The 20,148-nt window shown below is 40.2% G+C and overlaps 1 protein-coding gene across 2 annotated transcripts in view; it reads left to right on the top strand.

The window, feature by feature from the left end:
* ttyh2 (tweety family member 2) overlaps positions 1-20,148 on the top strand; it is a 59,670-nt gene that overhangs the window by 24,221 nt on the left and 15,301 nt on the right. For both annotated transcript variants that reach the window (XM_074662989.1, XM_074662990.1), the window contains exons 3-5: positions 3,199-3,310; positions 10,313-10,533; positions 14,071-14,166. In XM_074662989.1, the coding sequence (XP_074519090.1) occupies positions 3,199-3,310; positions 10,313-10,533; positions 14,071-14,166 (429 nt within the window). The remainder of the gene's footprint in view (positions 1-3,198; positions 3,311-10,312; positions 10,534-14,070; positions 14,167-20,148) is intronic.

Raw genomic sequence — 20,148 nt, 5'->3', positions numbered from 1 at the left:
CAAACATTTTCTGAGGGAGCCAGGGGCGTTTCTCTGCTACAGGCTGGAGCTTTTGGTCCCTTTTCTGAATTTGATGTCTTTTATCCACTCTGTCATTTATCAACGTGACAGTTCGGACCTCTGCTTGGGACATGCCTACTCTAATCTGTGATATCCTTTCTCTTTGAATTAGACCGTAGATAATTCAGGGAGCAGCTCTGAGGAGAGTGGAAGGACTGAGAGAATCCCTTTTCTGCACGCTCACTTTCAGCGTATTAATTAGATTCTACCCTTTAAAATATTTGCATACTTCAAAGAAATGCTTATTTCTACCGGCTACTTTCAGCAAATGTAGGTCTGCAAAAAAAGTGGAGCTTTCCAGCACAGAGATGAAAAGAGGCAACTTGTGTTGAATGGTTTTGGCGGAAAGAAATTTCCTGTTATTTCTCTCCTGTTTTCTTCCCCTTTGCATTTATGCTCCATCACTGGTGTTTTGTAGCTCACTGTCTGCTTATGATAAGTATACACTGTGCTTGTATTGCTGTCAAAACATCCCTTTTGGTCTATTTTGTGCACTTTTGGAGTCTTTTCACTGCATCACTTTCTATAAATCTGTCTCTAATATATCTCTGCCATCCCTCTCTGCATGCATCTCCCTGAGTTTTGCATAAAATCCTGCAGAGTTTGTATTTTACCTGCAGGGTGTCCGTTAATTAGACTTTGTCCTCGTTGGAAAAATTTGTAAAATAACCAGTGTTTTTATGCACCACCTACATTAAGCACCCCTCAGCCTCTCATCTCCGGTGGTTCCAGGTGAATGCTGCTGGGAGTCGTCTCATTTGCCCTCTCCTCTTCCTAACTTCCATCCAGAGCATCAGGGAGGAGTCTACAAGGTTAAAGATATCCTACGTAGCATTAATTAGGCTGGCTCCTGCTTACCTTCCCTTAGGTGGTGACCTGACTCACCCTGGCCTCCATCTGGAGCACATTTAAAGATGGGAGAGTGTCGGCTCATCGCAGGGATTCAGTCACGTGGGGTTTGGCCGATGGAGAACAGCTGAACAATGCAAGGTTTTAGATCGTCAGTTATAGGATCCATTTGTCACTCGTGTTAAGCTGCGTCAACAGGATTGAGCATTAAGTGATTCATGAAAATAGGAATTACTGCAGAGCTGTGGTGGGATTGAACTAGACGTGGTGTTAATAAATCGGTGAGTCAGTGTGTAAATAGTCTCCCTCAGGAAATACTGTACGTCAGGAGAGATGCTGAGCCAATTCATGCTAATATAGATCTTGACTTGGTGTCATTTTATTATCAGTTAAATGTCTGTACAGTTGATGGATGGTCTTACCCAAATTGTGCTCTTTATAGAATAGAAAAGAATAGAACTTTATTGTCATTGTGAGAAGTACAACAAAATTGAAGTCACAGCAGCAATCAAGAAAACAAAAGTAAGAAAGTGTGTAGAAAGTGCAAAAAGGTCGATAAGAAATTAGATGATGACAGCTTGTCCATCATTCTCCAGTTCAGCCAGCCTCCACCTCCACAGGGTCCAGGACTGAGCTTCCTCAGTCATGCTCCATCTCTGTCTCCTGGATCCTGTCTGCTCACAGCAGGTGAAGTTCTTCCAATGTGGCGTTGGTGTCTGATGTTAGCTCCGTTAGCCATGTCTGTGAATAGCATGATGCTACTCTGCCCTCTGGTATTCCCTCTGTTGCTGGGTTAGCACAGCTAGCTCGTCCATCTTGTTGGAGATAGATCTTATGTTCCCATTAATGATGGATAGAAGGACAGGTCGATGTCGTCACTTCTTAGCTCACACCTGAGAACCAGCACGTCGTCCTCACCTCCTTCTCCTCACCTTGTGGGGAAACATCAGGCCTTACACCAGTTAGCATTGACATGCTACAGGCTGCTAACAGCTGAGTTCACATGTAAACAATGCAGCCATGTTACATGTAGGATCTCCAGACAAACACAGGAGAAAAGTAGTAAAAATATCGCTGAAGCCACAAAAAGTTTGGTGTCCATGACCAACAATGAGCCATATAAAGTAATGATCCACTCCATATACAAACATTACGAAAAAAAAGATGAAAAAATATCAAGAAACGGACAAAGAAGAGAGAGCTGCTGCAAAAGGCAGCCATTGCCAACAGGGCGGCGCCTAGCAACTTGTTTATAGAAAGTTTGGGACTTGTTTTAGGTTATTGGAGAACCAGTTTTATATTTCTTGCTATAAAAGAGGAGCAAGTTGCTCTTAGGATAGAAAGGGTTATTTTATTCATGTCTAGTCGCCTGTGGCATTGTATTGCTTTTTTTGTTTACTGTTCAGTATGACCCTCAGCTCTCTCATGCCCAGTGTCTTCCAGAGACCTTCAGACCACTCATCATATATCAATTCAATACCTCAGCACTGTGGAAGAAAAGGAAGCTCAAGAAGGACACTTAAGAGTGTGAATATGTGGCTGATTATTTCTCTTATTGTGTCGATGCTGCTCCAGCTGAACAAATGAAATCCTTGGATGAGTGATTCTGCAAAATACATTTCCAATTATGCATTCAAAACTCAGCTTTAGAGAGTGTTGTTTACATAATTGAACACAGAGTCCCAACTGTGCCTTGCTGCTTCAGTGCATTATAGATACAGTATGTTTGTTTTGTATGCTATTCGAAAACAGTTTGCTGTTGAGGTGCAGGAAAATATCCGTCATGGTTTGGGTTCCTGAACATGGATTGTAGTTTTCCAGACTTATTGCTCACACAAACTTCTGAAATACCTTAAAAAATTTCACTTCAGCCCACAAACAAACAGTAACCTAACATAAGGGTCCAGACAGCCTCATTACCTTTATATTTCATCCTGATAACCCAAAAGTCCAGTCTGGCAAACAAAAATTGATGTTTTCTGCCTTGTCCATGAATAACAGGAAATGGATGAGAAATAATCACAAAATTTTGCCTTGTTGTATTTCTCCACCAATCTCAGGATGGCAGAGTGTTTCTGAAGGGAAAGAAAATCTTGCTTCTTTATTTTGTGATGCTTCTTTTTTTATAATAACAGCTTCAAAGCTGACAAACGTTGAGCTCAGTGATGGAAAAGGACATCAGCTCTTACATATTTGATTTACAATCCATGCAAGGCTGCTGTTGTGCTCTGCTCCTCTCATTAATTTAACAAAAGCTTACCTGTCCTCCCATGTCTCCTCTCTCCGCAGCGTCGCAGTGGGTGTGGGATTCTATGGCAACAGTGAGACAAATGACGGCGTGTACCAGTTGACCTACTCCCTCTACAATGCCAATCACACGCTGGGTGGTGTGGACAGTCTGGTAGGTAGAACTGAAAACCACTGACTTTATGCAAAGACTCTCTTGGTTAAATGGGAAACAAAACACTCTGATTCAAGTGTCTCATTTATGCTGTCAATCATGGCAGAATACCCCTTTTTTGTTGCAATCAAAATCTTTTTAAAAATAATTTGATTATAAACGAGTACTTTGTCATAGATAAGAGCTAGCTGTGATGACCGAAACCATATTTGAGAAAAATGTATTTAGTGTGTTTTTTGCGATTTCAAAGTTTAATCCATGTTTCACCTGTACATAAGATGATGAAATTTTTTGGAGGTAAGACAAGATAATAAATAAAAAACTTGTTTTCTGAAGATAAAAATATATTTTTTTCACCTCAGAATTTTGACTTTTGATGCCATAATTTAGAAATGTCAGAATTCTGGCTTTTCTCAAACAATTCCAAATTTAAAGTTTAAATTTTGCGATTTTTGCACAGAATATTAAGAATAAATTAAGACCTAAGTCTAAAAATGTTGTCCTTATTTCTCTAAATTCTGAGGCGGAACTCTGACTTGAATCTCAGAAATCTTTTAGAGAAAAAACAGAATTCTGACTTCTAATTTCCAACTGTTAACTTTAACATCTGAAATGTTCAGTTAAAAAAAAAAAAATCTAAGACTTAAGTTAGAATTATGGGCTGTTTTCAAAGAATCTCAAAATTTTGGAATAAATTATGACTTTTATCTTAGATTCTTTAAAAAAAAGGCCAGAATTCTGAGATAAACTCAAAAAGTATTTATTAAAAAAAAGTCTAATTTTATAGTTTTCATTTCAGAATACTGAAAAAAAAGTTTAAGTCGGACTTAAATTTTAAAATCCCTAAGTCAGAATTAAAAAAAGGTTTTAAGTGGCCCTAATCTTTTGTATTACTTCTTTTAACTCAAAAAAGTTCAAAATTTTTGTCTTCACTTTTGCAGAGCTGTCAGGTTGTCCATCTCTTACCTCCTCTATAATTTAAATACATATCCAGTGTATTCCTGTAAAACAACTAAAAGAGATACAGTTTAGTTCACGTAGAGTTTACAGAGCCAAAGCTAGAAACAAACAGCTTAGAGGAAAGACTTCAAAATGCAGTTTGTGAGACACACCTTCACAGAAGAGAGCAGGAAAGCCCAGAGGACTGGATTTAATATGCCTTTAAATGTTTTTTATGGTCCTTTTATAGCTTTTTACTGCTACACACAAATTGACAGCTTCTAAACACAAAAACTCATTCCCTTCAGACACACAAACACACTCTGTCACCCTGCCCAACCTTTTCCCAGCCCGCTGCAGCCTCAGCAGAACAAAGAGTTGTCCTGTGCCTTTCTTGTTCTCACTTTGGCTCAGTGTGTGTGTGTGTGTGAATATTTTCTATTTTTATCTGCCTCAACAAATTGTCTCACAGCTCCTAAATGTAGCTTGCTGTTTGAAAACTTATGAAGCTTCTCTGCTTCGAGTCAAGAGTCAGAAAATGAGCAGCTTGATACCTCTAGGTTGTACGAGCAGCATTTGTCCAGCGATGCTTTCGTTGAGCAGGGATTAGTCCTCCATCTGTGTTAATGGAGATTAATGTGCTGGTATGTGGACCACTTACTGCTGTATGTGGACTCAGTAATAAACACCACTAAGAGTAAAGATCCACAGCACACACTTGGTGCAACACTGTGAGGAATTTTCACACTAATCATGAGAGAAAACCATGTCAGGTTTTAATGGCGAGTAGTTCTCCGCTGTCTGGCTCTGAGTGATGCACTTTATGAAAGATTTAAGTGGAAGCTTGTAAGAACTCTGCAATTACTGATGTTCTCAGATAAGTAGGGCTGCCGTTGATTGTCAGCTGATTTCGCGTCTCATGTGACGCACATGAGTGTCACCAGTTAACAGAGTTAATATCTGTACCTGTTATTCCTTCTTGATTAACTCAATTAATAAATATCAACACATGATGAGGATGTTTTTATTAACAGAGAGGAACAGATAGTCTCTGGATCATGTGATTTATTCAGCCACTGTTTCCTCTTCTCATAAAGCACTTAGCCAGGTTCATTTCTCAAAGTCGTATTAGCTAAAGGAGAGAAATCATTAACATATAGCTCATTTGAAATCTTGTCAGAGTGTCCCTCTGGGATGTGTGAACTCGTGCAAACACATAATTGGACATGGTGGCCTTTATTTTAGCATCTCACGTGTGAGTGCACTCATTTCTGTGTGCATGAGTGAGTTCATTGCAGGCATCTATAGACTGTTGAGGAGTCTAGTTCTTGAGTGGGACAAAGAGCCCAGTGTGCCACACACAGTTCCCAGTCTCCCCCCACCTAATCAACCATGAGCCCAGGAGACAAAGGCGTTTGACAGGGAAGGACAAGCGGCAATGCTAGCCTCTCTGATTGGCAGAGTCGGGATTGAAATCTGTATTGAAACCCTTAACAATGAAAGCCTCACTGCCATTTGGCCCACACAAATGCCTTTTAGCCCCGATCCAAGAGTGCTAAGAAGTGAGCTGGCCTCTGAAGACTGAGTGAAAGACGGGGAAGGAAGCCTGCGAGGCTCATTATCAGGAGATGCTTTTCGTTCTTAGCTACTATTGAAACCTTGATTAGTTACAGTCTGGAGCATATGCTTATGATGTGTTTATGCACACACTCGGGTAAACACTCAGGGAAAAGCAGAATGGCCGGAGCAAATACTGAGCGAGGTGCAGTTTAGAGACGTTACCCTCAGTGGTGATGCAAAAACTCTGGATTATTTCCAAGAGAGATGCTTCATCCAAGCTGTAATTGGACTGTTGAGACTTTTGAAGTCTTTAGACACACTAATAATAACTCCATTGTTTGGAAAAGGGGGGTTGAGTGAAAGCTTTGGCAGCCAGCAGTCACCCAGCGGACCGGGTCCATGTCTGGGTCAGTCGCTCAGCATTTGGCCAGAACTCAAACATGGTTTGGAAATTGGCCACAACCTAATTAGAAACGTGCAAATTTCCACAGCATTATCATAATAAGCTCTGCTTAATAATTGGAAATAATGAGGTATTCATTATATAGGGGAACAGTTATTAATTGAAAAATGTGACTGGAATTTAGTTCCAAGGGATTGAAGGATAATGAATTGTGGTGGCCATCAGGGATAGTGAATGTTGTCTTTGCAGTATTTTAGATATTCATTCTGCCTCTATTTTTGAAGGGCGGAAATCTTTTTAGAAATGGTTAGAAATAAAAACCCCTTGTGGAGTCTCAGGTGGTGTGCAGATCTTCTAGCTTTGGCACAAATAAGGGATTTTTATTTGACTAAATGATTAAATGACATCGTCTTCATCATTTAATCAACTTAAACTCTGGAGGTTAATGGGAATGATGCTTTTTTGAACTACTACCTGGATGTAAACAAGCACAGATCATAGATAGCGTCTCACTGGGTGGTATGGTTTGTCTGTAATTTGATGAAATTGGAAATAAAATAGTCAAACTGACCCAACCAGACAGACATGTGAATGGTAACCAGTAAGAACAAAAATAAACGCTGGTGGTGCTAGCTCTGCCACCATTAGTTCAATTTTGACTTTACTCTGAGTGTGCTTTATCTTAAGACTAGACTAGAATAGGCTAAATAGAATTTAAACTTCCTGCTAACTTAGAAGAAATGTGTCTTTTGTTTGGTCTGTGGAGACTTTCATGGGTAGTCAAAAAAATTCTCTAAGAGACCCAAAATCTGTCCATCTTGTCTTGAAACTTAAAACTTGAAACTTACAATATTGAAGCAGTAAATTGCACATTATTCTCACATCCTGCTGACCCGCTCTGGGCTATCATGGGTTAGATAAACTGAAAAATGCATTGCCTGTTCACACAACAGTAACTTCGGTTATTTTGGAGTTGAAGCCAGGGGCAGAAGCTACATTGGGAACCACCAGACTCTCAAACTACACCCTAGATATCAATAACAGAGATAAATTTGCTACACCCCAGGAATGGACACTCAATCTCTGTCTCTGTGTTTGAGGAAACAGAAAGTGCTCATTGAACCTTTGATAGTGGCTGAAGTGTGTGTGCAGTCCAGTTGAGACATGACTAATGGACACTTCTGCTGACTTCCTATTGCTCTTTGGGAGCTGTATGGGCGGCCTTGTTAAGATTAAGGTAAAGTACCATTCACATTGGTCCAGAGGTCAGCTCTGTAGCCAAACCACTTCCACTCCGCTCAATATCAGCGTGATCTCTTGCTCTCTCTTAGAAACTTAACTATAGACACTCACAGAGTGGTTTGAGTGGCTTTCATCTGGCTGTGAATCACTGTACTTACAGAAAACCATTTTTGATGATCCTACTTCCTTCTTTGGGTCAACAGTCGTGACAGTGTGAGCTGGAAAGTTCTTGATTTATGCCTGCCAAGGGTTTCATCAACAAACCAATGAATACCTGAACGTCTCACTGCAGTAAAACTTCTGAAAGGCTCTGTGGGCATCAAATGTCTCAGAGAAAAATGAAGGATCTATTTTTAAAGAGATGTTCTGCTCAGCTTTGTTGCTTTGGTTCCTATCTTTGAGGGTGAGTAAGCGGCTGAAGCACTTCAGATCCATGTTCCATTTCACGCTCCAGCTCCCCCATTCAGTTTTAATTATGGAAAGGTTTCCCAATGTCAAACATAGACAGGAACTTAGACAAGGGAATAAAGGTTTAATCCCACATCCAAAGCTTTGAAACACTTTGAAGGATTGGCCTATTGGTTATCAGTTAGCTTACGAGTTCCCGAAGAGCAGTGAGTCCTGTAAGATGTTCACGTACTAAACAATCCATATTGCCAAAGCTTTAGAAGCAACATTGTGATGTGTCTGGCAGGAATCTCTCAAGTTCCTCACATTGGTAATGCTACATTAACTCTAAGAGGAAAAGAAATGAAGTGAAGTGAACTATTATGAAGCTTTAATAGTAACACAATCTGTTCATGTATCATGCAAGTTTTTTGGTCGTAATAAAGCCACGGCATTGATTTTAAGCCCCTCTGACAGACAGAACTCATAAATCCTATGTTTGTATGTGTAATTACAGATAAGACTTTTATAATAGAGCAAATGAGGCAAAGAAAAGCATGCACAATTGAATGACTGCACCAACCCCCACGCCGCCCAGGGTTTGAAGGCACATTCGTGTAAACCAGAGCCTTCACATAATGCCCATTGATATATATTCTCTTCCCTGTCCCCCAGCTCGAATCCACATTTGATATTTGACAACTCTGTTGTGTTTTCAGCCCAAGGCCTCTTGTCATTTGTCACAGTAGTCATTTATCATGATTTCTCATGGTTTTTTGTTTGTTGTTACCCTCTGGCGAATAGAAAAGAATCTCCCACTGTAAAACAGCTCCATGCCAAACACACTTTTGCTGCTTGTTTAGAAAAATATGAGGCAGAGAACGCTTCTCTATGCCCTCAAAACATCAGAGTGGAGATAGAGAGGGAGAAGACTGGGACTGGGAATCGTATCTGCTTGATCTGTGCGGATTACTTACACGAAGAGGAGCAGACCAAGGAGAGGAGAGATTAGCAGGACTGCTTGTCTCCCCGGGCGTTTGAGATAAGATTGTCACACAGGAGGCAAATATCAGATACAAACCTTCATTTCTCGTCTGTGATTGTATCTGCTCAGTCTGAGAGTGACTGAGTGATCAGATAGCAGACTGCAGAGCACCTCAGGCCTGTGAATATGATCTCTGCGGTTTCCTTTGTTTTGTTTTAGAACATACAAACCACTCTGCGTTGGGTCTTTATGTGGTTCTTCTGTATATTTTGACAGTGGAAAGATCGTGAATTCCCTTGGCTTTTGGGGTGAGCCTCAAGTGGACACTCATGGAACTGCAGTTGTTTGAATGCTCATTTTCAACACCTGTGATTTCAGCTTAGTTCTGATGCTACCATTCAGCGCAAGGAAACTTTTCCTCCAAAGTACAGCGTTACAGAGGCGGTACACTGTTTGTTGTGGGCTTCACATTGAACACAAACCCAACTAATTACTTCCCCCCTGCCTCAGCTGCAGAAAACCGAGTCCCTGACAAACACAGCAACAATATGAGTTGTCTCTCCCGTGAATGCCAAGTTCCCAGAGCTGAATGAAAGCATTAATTAGCCTTTTTTTGATTATCAAATAGCAGGATGTGTCTGTGAATGCCAATCCTCTGTAAACAACTTTTTCCTTCAAGCAAAGTGAAGAGTAATTAAGCCCAAAGAAACGGTAAGTGCCAGTACAGCAAAGGTTCTCTGTAATCTGGTCTGTCTGTGTTTTTGGCCATCAAGGTAAAACCTGACGTGTGAAAACAAAAAGCTTTGCCTGCATTAGTTTGTTTGTTGTCTACCGTAGAGAATCCCGATCTGTTCTCTAGAGGATGGATTAGTTTCTATGTGATTACAGGGCTTTAACAAGTAAACAGACTATCTGATTCATTAGCGAGGTATCAATTCGAATAAAAAAGTCTGATAAACAACAGCAGTCGTGGAATGAAAAAAGCTCCAGCAAAAGCAAGCCTACTATTTCACCTCTGGGCTTTTGAGTTTTGGATGTTTTCCAAGCTGATCTGTTCTCTCAAAATGGACCTCTTCACCAACGCCCACTCTCAGTGTTCACGCTTTCCCACAATGCCCCCCTTTTCAACTCTGCTGCTGATTGGCAGAACAGGCTGGCTTTGTGTTATCACCTCTGGATGCTTTTGGTTGGGCAGAAAGTTGACAAAAAGTGCCCACTCATGAGCAGAATTCTGTGCTGTGTGCTGCTTTGAGGTAATTCTCTCAGTAAGTTAACACACTGGATCAGAAGGAAGAGGAGCAAAGTGACATTTTCTCTTCAAACCACTGCTGGTAGCTTTACCTGATTTGTTGGTTTACAATCATTAAACCTAGAGACTCATTATTCAAAATGAGCAGGATCTGTCATGACTCATATTCCAGGCCACTCTGCAGCACTCCAGTACATCCATCACACCTCCTCCTCCTCCCTCTCTTGTGCCCTCCAGGTGACTGGCACCATGGGCAGCATGAAGAGCGGCCTGCAGATGCACCTCGCAAGGTTGGACGAGATCTTCGCCACACGAGGCGACTACGTGCAGACCCTGCAGTTCATGCAGCAGATGGCGGACAACGTGATCAAACAGCTGCTGGGGCTGCCCGACTGGGAGGACGCGAAAGTGGACCTGGCGGCCATCGCGGACCAAACGGCAAACATCGAGTACTACAGGTGAGAAAGTCAGCGTGTGTTGTACAGTGCAGGTTGGTTTAGTGTGTCAGAGGAGCTGAATCAGAAGAAAAGAACTGCCAGAATTCGGGTTTTTCTAAAAATCCAAAAGGTTGTTTGTTGTTGCCATGGATATTTTCAAGGGTTTAAAGCGCCCACAGTTCTGTGGGAGGCAAAAATGCACACAAGCAAATGCAAATCAGAGGAGAGCATTATTATAAGCAGTGTTATTTATACCATGGGAACACGATGCATCTCCATACAAAGCCTCATGGCTCATGTAGTTGATTTTGGAGGAATCTTAGCCTCAGGGAGGATGCATGATAATTTATCTAAGTAGCACAAATTAAAGAAAGATATGTTAACTTTTTAAACCTGCAAGAATGATTTGTATCATGTAGATCCTACAGCTGCAACCTTACAGTAATTGTCAGGTGAGCATGCAATGAGTAGATACTTAATTAGATCACGTGATATTTAAAAGAGTGGGGATGAAGTAATATGATTGCATGTGTTCATCATCCACTTATGATCACATGAAACCCGCTGCAGACTTTGGAAAAGGGAACAATGCTGTTAAATCATTAGCAATCATTGCATCATCTCTGAAAACAACAGCCTTAATAAGTAAAGTGTGTGTAGAACTCTTATCTGTCTCATTACCGTCAACACCGTGGAGCACAGAGACATTTTCCAGCCCCTGTGTTGGGCTGATGAGGATTTCTGAGTGTGCAGTAACCCAGAGGCTGTATTGATCTGTAATGTGACTCCTCTTCTGTCGATAATTCAATACGTCATAGCTCAGCGCTAATGAGGTGGGCTGACTGGGAGCAGACGGCCAGACATTGAAAGCTGTTAATGGACTTGTTATCACTTGTCACCCGCAATACATAGTTAGTGTGTGGCTGAAGTGTGTGAGTGGAGTGTGTACTTGTGCATGTTCTCGATTTAACTTGTGAAAGTCTAAGTGTGGTGCCAGATTGGACAACTGTGAAACAAACTTATCCTGGAATATCCTGTTCACTGTAGCGCTGAGCATGATTTTAACATTCAAATCTTGCTGAAATCATGTCAGAGCAACTGCACAGCATTGGTCCAAATAACAGATTAAAAAGTTCTACTTTCATTTCTACACAATGATTCTTTTTATCGAGATGTCTTTGTTGCTTATCAGTCCGGATTTCCTCTGTTTTTGAATGTTTACATCACCAGCACACATTTGTGAGCTACCACATCTTTTTAAAGACATCCTTAATTTATTCTAGTTTCAGTTAATGTATGAATACATTTGATATCCACTTTGATAGTTTGTCTGCTGAGTTTGGACACGGGCCCACATTTGCATTTTCTGACATTTGACTTAAACTGCAGAATAAAATTCCTGAGGTTTTAACTTGAGTGAAAAAAAAATCCTTTCCCTAACATTTCTCAGTGTGTTAGAAATAATAAAAAAGAAAAAGGAGTCATTTTAATTACTGCTTTCTGTAGATAACGCCAACCTCTGACCTGTCTTTCAACCAGGTTAAATAAAGTGTCCCTACAATTTTCATTACCAACCTTTCAAGCTCAAAGAGCCCATTAGGGACCGCTGTCTGCTGTCACAGATACAAGTTTCCTGAGGAAATGTACTTTTCTATTATATATAAATCCCCCCACTCCATCTCTATTCTGCACTCTGTTTGACTCTAATTGGATTAAGATAACACACAAACACGGTGGCAGTGTCACCCCAGAGCCTCCCTGTGCATGTTGATGTCACTGCTTCTTGTACCATTCCCCTCTAAGAGGGGAGAGGATGAAACGAGGAAGGCACAGAGAGGAGGTGGTGGTGATGGAGAGGAGGGCCAGATGGGGGGTAGAGGGCCAAAGGCAATGAGACTGAGGGGAGGGAGATTAAAGACAGAGGGAGAAGGCAGAGGTGCAAAAAAGACACATAAATGAAGGAGATGTGGAGAAGATAAAGAGTAATAAAAACATGATTAGCTGGACGAAGATAAATCAAACGACAGAAAATGTGTTCTAAAAAAGACAATGAGCGTCTTTATGAGGAGCAAATCAATATTACAGAGTGAAAAGGTGAAAGAAGCGGCTCATTCCCAGTTTTTCTCAGCCATATGGATCTGAGTCCATTCATTTCAAACCATCTGGACAGGCTTGCTTTGTCCAGTCAAAGACTGACCACCACTCACAGAACAGATGGACACTCTGAACACAGCAATACTGGACAGGAGTGAACCCTTAAGCATCAGCACGCACACCAGATGACTGCTAGCCTGTTCTGAGGTGGAAATAAGTGGGACACTCTGCCCTCCAGGTTTCTAGCTCACTCCAACTTGTTTTCTACAACTGATATTTTCTGTCAAAGGGCTTAAGGACTTAAATTTTGTTCAATTCCACACTGTGTTATTTTCCATTACTTGTAAGACTGCACTCAGTTTTGTAAGTGACTGAAAAATAATCCTTACGATGCTACACCTGTCAGGGTTTTGTTCTGTCACGACCTGTAGCTTTAAGGGTTATAGTGAGAAAAATTTCCACCCAAAACTCCCAGCAAGTTTTGAAAGAGTGGGTTACTAATTTGGACAAAGGTACAGACAAGACTAGGGCTCTGAATTTGTGAGCAAGTATTGCTTATTTTTCTAGATGAATCCATGAAAGATTTCTTTGTAAATAGCTAGCTAGTGCATTAAGCTAACATTAACTAGCTTAATAGGGTGATTAAGCATTTCATTTAGTCAAGACTAGAAGGAAAGCTTTGCTAACTTTGGGTACAGTTGAAAATATGGATGTATGTATTTGACATTATTTACCAACAGGTGCTATGTAAAATGGGTTACCGGTGTTTTTTTGTTTGTTTTTTTACTTTAAGTTAGCCGGAAAGTCAGAATTTGGAATTTAGAAAGATGTATCTCCTAGGAGAAGATGATTTGACGTTGTTCAGCCACAGTTACTTTGTCAAAATAGGTTGTTTTTTTTTTTAAAAATGACCCTAATTTTGACTGTTAAATTGGTGTTTTTTTAAATCCGCATTTTCAGATGAGCAGAGTAAGACCTTAGTGGGACCTTTTGTCTCTACTGCATAATGTAAGATTTGGTGTTTTTTTACCTCTACATTTATCGGATAGTCAGAATTTAGATTTTAGTCAGTAGCTTTACTTGTAAATAATACTTTTGACTTTGTTTACCTCAAGTGTTTTGTAAAACTGGTCATGTTAAAGAAACAGTGTCTTATTTTGACTTTTAACTTGGAGGGTTGTTAGCTCCAAAATAGATTTGCTTTGAATAACCTTTCAAGCAATTTGGCCATTAGCCACTCAAGAAATTTTCGAATAAAGAAAGAAGTTTCTCTCAGATGATTCATTTCAAAATTTCTTGTAATTCAATGCTACTAAAATATGTCACAGAACTTTGACTTCCATTTTTGTTCGGATTTAAGAGACCCCCGTCTGAAGAGATTCCAAAATGTGTATTAAACAAAATGTCTCGCACTTTGCCTAAGAGACAGTAGTTGAATTATTTGTGTCTTATCTGTTTCTGCAGGTGGCTCATGTACCTGCTGCTCCTCATCGTGGACCTGATCATCTGCCTGCTGGCCTGTCTGGGTCTGGCCAAGCAGTCTCGCTGGCTGCTCACTACGTGAGTTATGTATTCCCTCAAACACCATGAGATTTCCATAAACAAGAGCAGAGTGTTTGTTTACAAAGAAAAGAGGCAATCTGCTCCATTTTTTTGTTGGATTTTTTTATCCTGAGCAACAGAAGGAGAGGCAGAGTGAAAAGCCAGGGGCAGAATATGTGAAGAGAGATTAGCAGCCTAAGTAAATCACATCTAAGTGGAGACATCATCAAAACAAAAAGCATTCATTATGTGTTGGTCACATTCATGCTTCAACAGCTGCTGCAGTTTCCATTTTTACAGATGTTACAACAAGGAGCTGGCTTTACAAAACCAAACCAGTATTTTTTTTTCATTCCTTCTGCATTTTTATTTTCAGTCTCTCAAAGATGCATTTACTGACCTTCATGGAGATATGGAAAAGCAATTTCATTTCTTAAAATTTGTAGTTTCTTGCTCCACAGTGGCAAACTTATCAGAATCTATCCTCGCTGTGCTTTTCATAATCAGCCAAAATTCTTCATCTTGTCATAATATGGCACAAATAAGTAGGAGCTGGTGCAGACAGAGAGTGCTCATGGCAGAATTTGCCTCTCCTCCTTTGGGAAATCGTCTGTGAACAAGTCTCCGCACAAACACTGCCCTGCTAGCCCTGTTGTATTTCACCATTTGCTCACAGCGTTGCCAGCGGTGGGCCTGGGTTCATTCCGAGTGTTGCCGTCTCAGTGGCTCTGCTCTGCAAATTGGATCGCAGAGCCATGGAGAGATGGGAGCGATGGGAGCATGGAGAGACGTTTGATGTTATCTTCAGTTTAACTTCCTGAAGATTGTTATTCCAGTTTAACACTTGACCTGCTTTAAACAGCCTCGGACATGAATTAGGTTTGATAACCGACAGTGTAGTGCCTCTCTGGAGCCTCGTGCTGAAGGTCATTAATTATTCAGCTTTGTGTTTTAAAGCCTTTTTTTAGGATCAATGTTTTATTGATTCAACCTCTTATGAGTGACCAGGAGGAAAGATAACTAAGAAAGTAAAAGCACATGCAAGGTAAACCAATACTACTCATGCACATATATGGAAAACACTTCAGAGTAAAAAAACTCACTCACTAGAGATAAAAACTACTAAACACAGGTCTAAAAATACACATTTATATTAAAAGAATAATAAGACGACACTGCTGTGAGGATTTCCATTTAAGTTTCCTCTGCATTGGGCTCTTTTAACAAAGATATAAGACCTGAAACATTAAAGAAAATATGATGGTGGTTTGACAGAATTCTAGTCTTACAACACTTTGAAATATCACAGAACATGTTACACAGACACATAATGTGACATATATAGAGCACACTAATGAAGGGCTGTTAAGATACTACATAAAAATGTTTATATTAGATGTATAAATCCACATTACAATCATGGGGACATGACAGTTTTCTGTGAAGCTACCTCCACTGACTGCATGCAGTGTAGATCTGAAGGCCCACTTCATCCATATGAACAAATAGGACATGTGTCAAACTTTGAAATTAAAAGAAATGCAAAAAATGTTTTGCCTCAAACACGTTGTCTTTAATATTATCAGTTCTGATTATGCCTATCCATATCTAAACACTAGTTTTAAGCTGGTTTCCACCAAGCAGACTGGATCAGTTCGTCTTGGTATGGCGCACATTTTGTGGCATTTCCACTGAAAATCCCGGGACAGATCCCCAAATAACTGGGCCGAGCCGTCCTACTTTTTTGGGACCCTTTCATATGGGTGCCAGACTGAACCAATCCACTCTCCGGAGGTGGAGCTACAACACTGCAGACCATCGATTGGTCAAAGAAATCGTCACTTACTGTACGACAGGGGCTGCATTTCTCCTGGCGGCACACACACTTCTCTTAAACAAAGCTTGATTGCACTTTGTATCATAGAGCTACATGCCAATCACAGAGAGGATGAAATGCTGCATGTCTTCCATCGTTGCTCTTTGTTAATTGTGTCACATTTTTCTTCTTCCTTGGATTTATTAGCGGAGTAAACTGTCACGCTGCTACGGCGTCACGCTATGTTTAACAACTGCGGCTTTGGCATCCAGCTTACATGCCACCTACCACCAGAAGGCACAGTTTGCTGCTGAAACACAAACGGGATCAGGCTTAATTGTACCAAACCGTCCCAAACCGTACTGAATCAACCCGGACTGCTCGGTGGAAACGCGGCTTTAGATACAAGTTTTGTAGAATCAGAGACTTGATGCAGAAAAAAATGGGTATAATGCCTGCAATAAGAAAGAAGAACAGCAAAATAAACATTATTAAAATTAGATTAATAGTAACTGAACACTTTACTACCTGGATGGTCTGTTTTGAATTGTTTAGTCGTGTACAGAACTGTACGTGACTTTTTCTTTAAATTTGCTGATTTAGTTTTTGGCCGGTTGTTTGAGATAACTGAACTTTCATGGTGTTTTGATTTTATAGCCTAACTCATGTTTCATCTATTAATGGATGAAAGACGTGTAACTGATAAATGTCAATTGGTGTAACCAATATTTCTCATAAAAATTATGATACTGCGCCAAAAAATTACCATGAAAATTATTTTAACAGTCCTCTAAGTTGTAAAAATGAGTTTAAATTGAATCATTAGACCTGAAAACAGAGAGAAAACATTGATGTCTTCGCCATACTGCTGCTCAGTACAACATGAAAAATGTTACCAAGTTTAGAAATTAAATACTATAAATATACTTTGAGATGATATTGCATAACAAGTAGCTTATTTTATCATTTCACTGACATAACTTCCAGGAAGATGAATTATGTAATACTTGTCATGCTTTTATAGTTACACAATTTGGTAATTTAATGGGACTGATTCTTTAATTGGTAAAAAGTGTTTGAAACGTTATATGATGTTGATACTATGAAGCCAACAGAAATACACACTGCACATTTAAACAGACATAAAACATGCTGTTTAATAAGTTTAAAGTATATTCTTGGTACCAACCCTTATTTGTCACTGTCCCACCTATACTGCTGCCACTCAGTAGGGGGAGCTCTAAAAACAAAGACTTCAGAGTCTCTGAACAGTTGTTTGCTCATTTTTAAGCAGCAAAAAGAAGTGGAAACATGTAATTTATTTTTATAGAAAGTAAACAGTCCACATCAGCAAAACTAATAATGGTTATCAAATATTCACAGGCTGCTTTTGCTTTGATTCTGTCTCCATATAGAAAATTTAGCTGAAGTTTATCTGCCTCTTTTCATACGTTATGGTTTGTTATTTCTCCACTTTTTCACTTCATGCTTTAAAGAGCTTTCACAGTGTTTGAAATCCACCCGGGCCTCTATTCAACAAGCATTCATGTCTGTCCTAATCAGTCAGCTAAGGGTGTGAGCTGTGCTAAACTTGCCCTACTAACCACAACCCTGCCTTCCCCAAGCTTCACCCTCTTGCGACACTGCTCACACTAGATGAGTCAGTGTCAGGAGTGTCAGGAGTGTCTCTGCTCCCATGAGTGCTTCTCTTCCAGCAGAGTGGAAGCGGTTGAAGGCTTTCGGGAGGAGATTACACTCTGGGGGCTCGCCGACTCTTTCTGGTGTTTATAACCAGCCTGCTGTGTGTTAGCATGACACGCTGCAACAGCTAAGACAAGACGATACGCCCACATGTGCGAGAAGGAGAGACATCTATAGACCTAGCTGTCAGCTGTTTTTATTTGGATTTGTCTTTGGTTTGTTTCTGCAGGCGCATGTTTTTGTCGATTCGTTTATGCTCTGAAAACCACAAATTTTTTATGCTCCTCTTTTTATTGGGCTGGCGGATATCCCAGAAACCGACTTTTCTAACAGTGCTTGATGCGGCATCTTAAGGTCAGTTAAAGCATTACGTGTGATGAAAGCAGTGAAAATATACAGCAGGAAGTGAAACCTCATTGGGCATCTCAGGAATGTTAGAAAGGGGAAGGAAAATTTCAAATTAAAGCTCCCTTTGTCAAATAAATCTTCAGACTCCAACTTCACTGTTAACATGGAAGCTGAATAAAGTGATACAATTAGCACATGCATCAAGCATTTAAAAGTATTTCTACCAGTGTAAGAAATTGTCTGCACCAGAGAGACAATCACTGAGAAAGTTGTTTTCTCCAAGACTCACAAAGCATATTTAAATGAGGTGCGCTCTGATGTAGTTCACCTTCACAGTTCAGCATTCCTGAAGATGACAATCACGATGCAAAAGCCATTATTCAAACTTGAGAGAACAATAAGACCGTGATGATAAGTGTTCTCGCTTTGGCAGCGTTTCCCTTTTTCTGTATAAGCAAAAGGCTTCAGTTCTACACTTAGTGAGAAAATCCTTTCCCACACTGATTTAATCCAGACTGACTCGACCTCATACTTTCCCGGAGTCATCTGCCCCGCTCATTGGCCTCTGTAGCTTCTCACTTGATTTGCTTCATGTTATGTTTACACCCGATTTCCTGCTACTCTCTGAGCTCAGTGACTCCCCTCTGCCCACCAGAGCACAAAACTGAACACAGTCTCACTGGTTTGGATGTGACCTGCTGGCACCGGAGAGGCCCGGCAAAGGGTTGCCAAGTCACCCAGTGTGGCAGTTAGCTCACACAGTCCAGTATCACTCACCCTGAAACCACAAACTGTCAAACTGGCATGACTTGGGAGACATAAGCCAGTAGCTTCCAAACTCCTTGGCTGAGGACCAAAATGATGAGTGCATGTTGCTCTCACAACAGCCTCAGTCCTGATCAGTCACATCAAAGAAGAAACTCTGGCTTTACTTCTCCAAACAAATTTTCAAAGGCTGTTTTTAGGTAAAAAATACCACTTATTTCCTTCCCAAAATATACAGTAAAAAGCCAAAAGATAAGCAGAATTCTTTTGATGATTGTATTGCTGAAGACTCTGTGTAATCAACTATTTACAGTAAAACTGAGACTTATCAATCAATTATCTGGAGGTGGCTTGACTTTAATTTGCTGTTTATCTAACCAGACAACGGCCTCTCAAGTTATTTGGTGTGCAGTAAACAGAATGGTAAACGGAAGCATTTACTTGAAGGCATTTATTGCTAATAGCTTGCTGTGCATATTTACAGTGAAACTGAGACCCATCAAAGACTGATGACAGCACAAGACATAAATTTAGGACAGAACTTTGCGTCAAACCCATGGTGAATAGTGATGTGAACAGTAAAGAAAGTCTCATCTAGAAGTTGTTTATTGCAAAAAGCTGACAAGACATTTTACAGTGAAGCTAAGACTCACTAGAAATGAAAAATGGCAGACACATATATTTTTTTGAAGGGGGAATTTTGGTTTGCTTGTAGCCCAACTAAAAAAATGGTTCTTTGAAAGTCATCTACTTTTAGCAGTTGGCTTTAAATAACTATTAACAGTGAAGATGAGACTTCCCAGAAATAATTACAGGCACACACATACCTGAATGCATTCGAATAGGTTTTTATCTGAGCTGTGATAAATGCAGCACACAGAGAGTGCTTGAAAGTAATTCATAGTAACCAACATGAAACATAAATAAATACTTACAGTGGAACTAAGACCTAAGAGAAACCGATGACAGGCTCTGACATATCTGTAGGGGATTTTGCTCATTTAGCTGACTGCATAGGATTGCCATAAAGTCTACCATTACTTCTAGAGGCTTCATTTTTATCAGGTTATAGCCAATTGGTTTAGAGATTTTTCAAGTTTTGACAAATGATGCAATATTATTCACATACACATGCAAAAGCAAACAAAAAGTATAAAAAAGAATGCACAGAAACATTAAGGATTCTGGTTCATGGCATCAGGAAAGATACTGAGATACGTCTTTATGTAAATGTATGCAGACGATATTGTGGTAAACAACTCTGCACCAGTTTGCATATGTTCAGCCTTGTGATTTAAAATCCCGACGAGGACTCAGAGAAGCCTTGCTCTCTTTGCTATCTGTCTCTCTGTGAAGTGTCAGGACTTGTG

The sequence above is a fragment of the Halichoeres trimaculatus genome, unplaced genomic scaffold (genome assembly GCF_033239565.1).
Source record: "Halichoeres trimaculatus isolate MK-OKI-2021-1 unplaced genomic scaffold, fHalTri1.1 fHalTri1_scaffold_23, whole genome shotgun sequence".
NCBI classification, from domain to species: Eukaryota; Metazoa; Chordata; class Actinopteri; order Labriformes; family Labridae; genus Halichoeres; species Halichoeres trimaculatus.
Note: the sequence above shows the minus strand (reverse complement) of the source record. Positions and strands in the feature narration are given on the sequence as shown.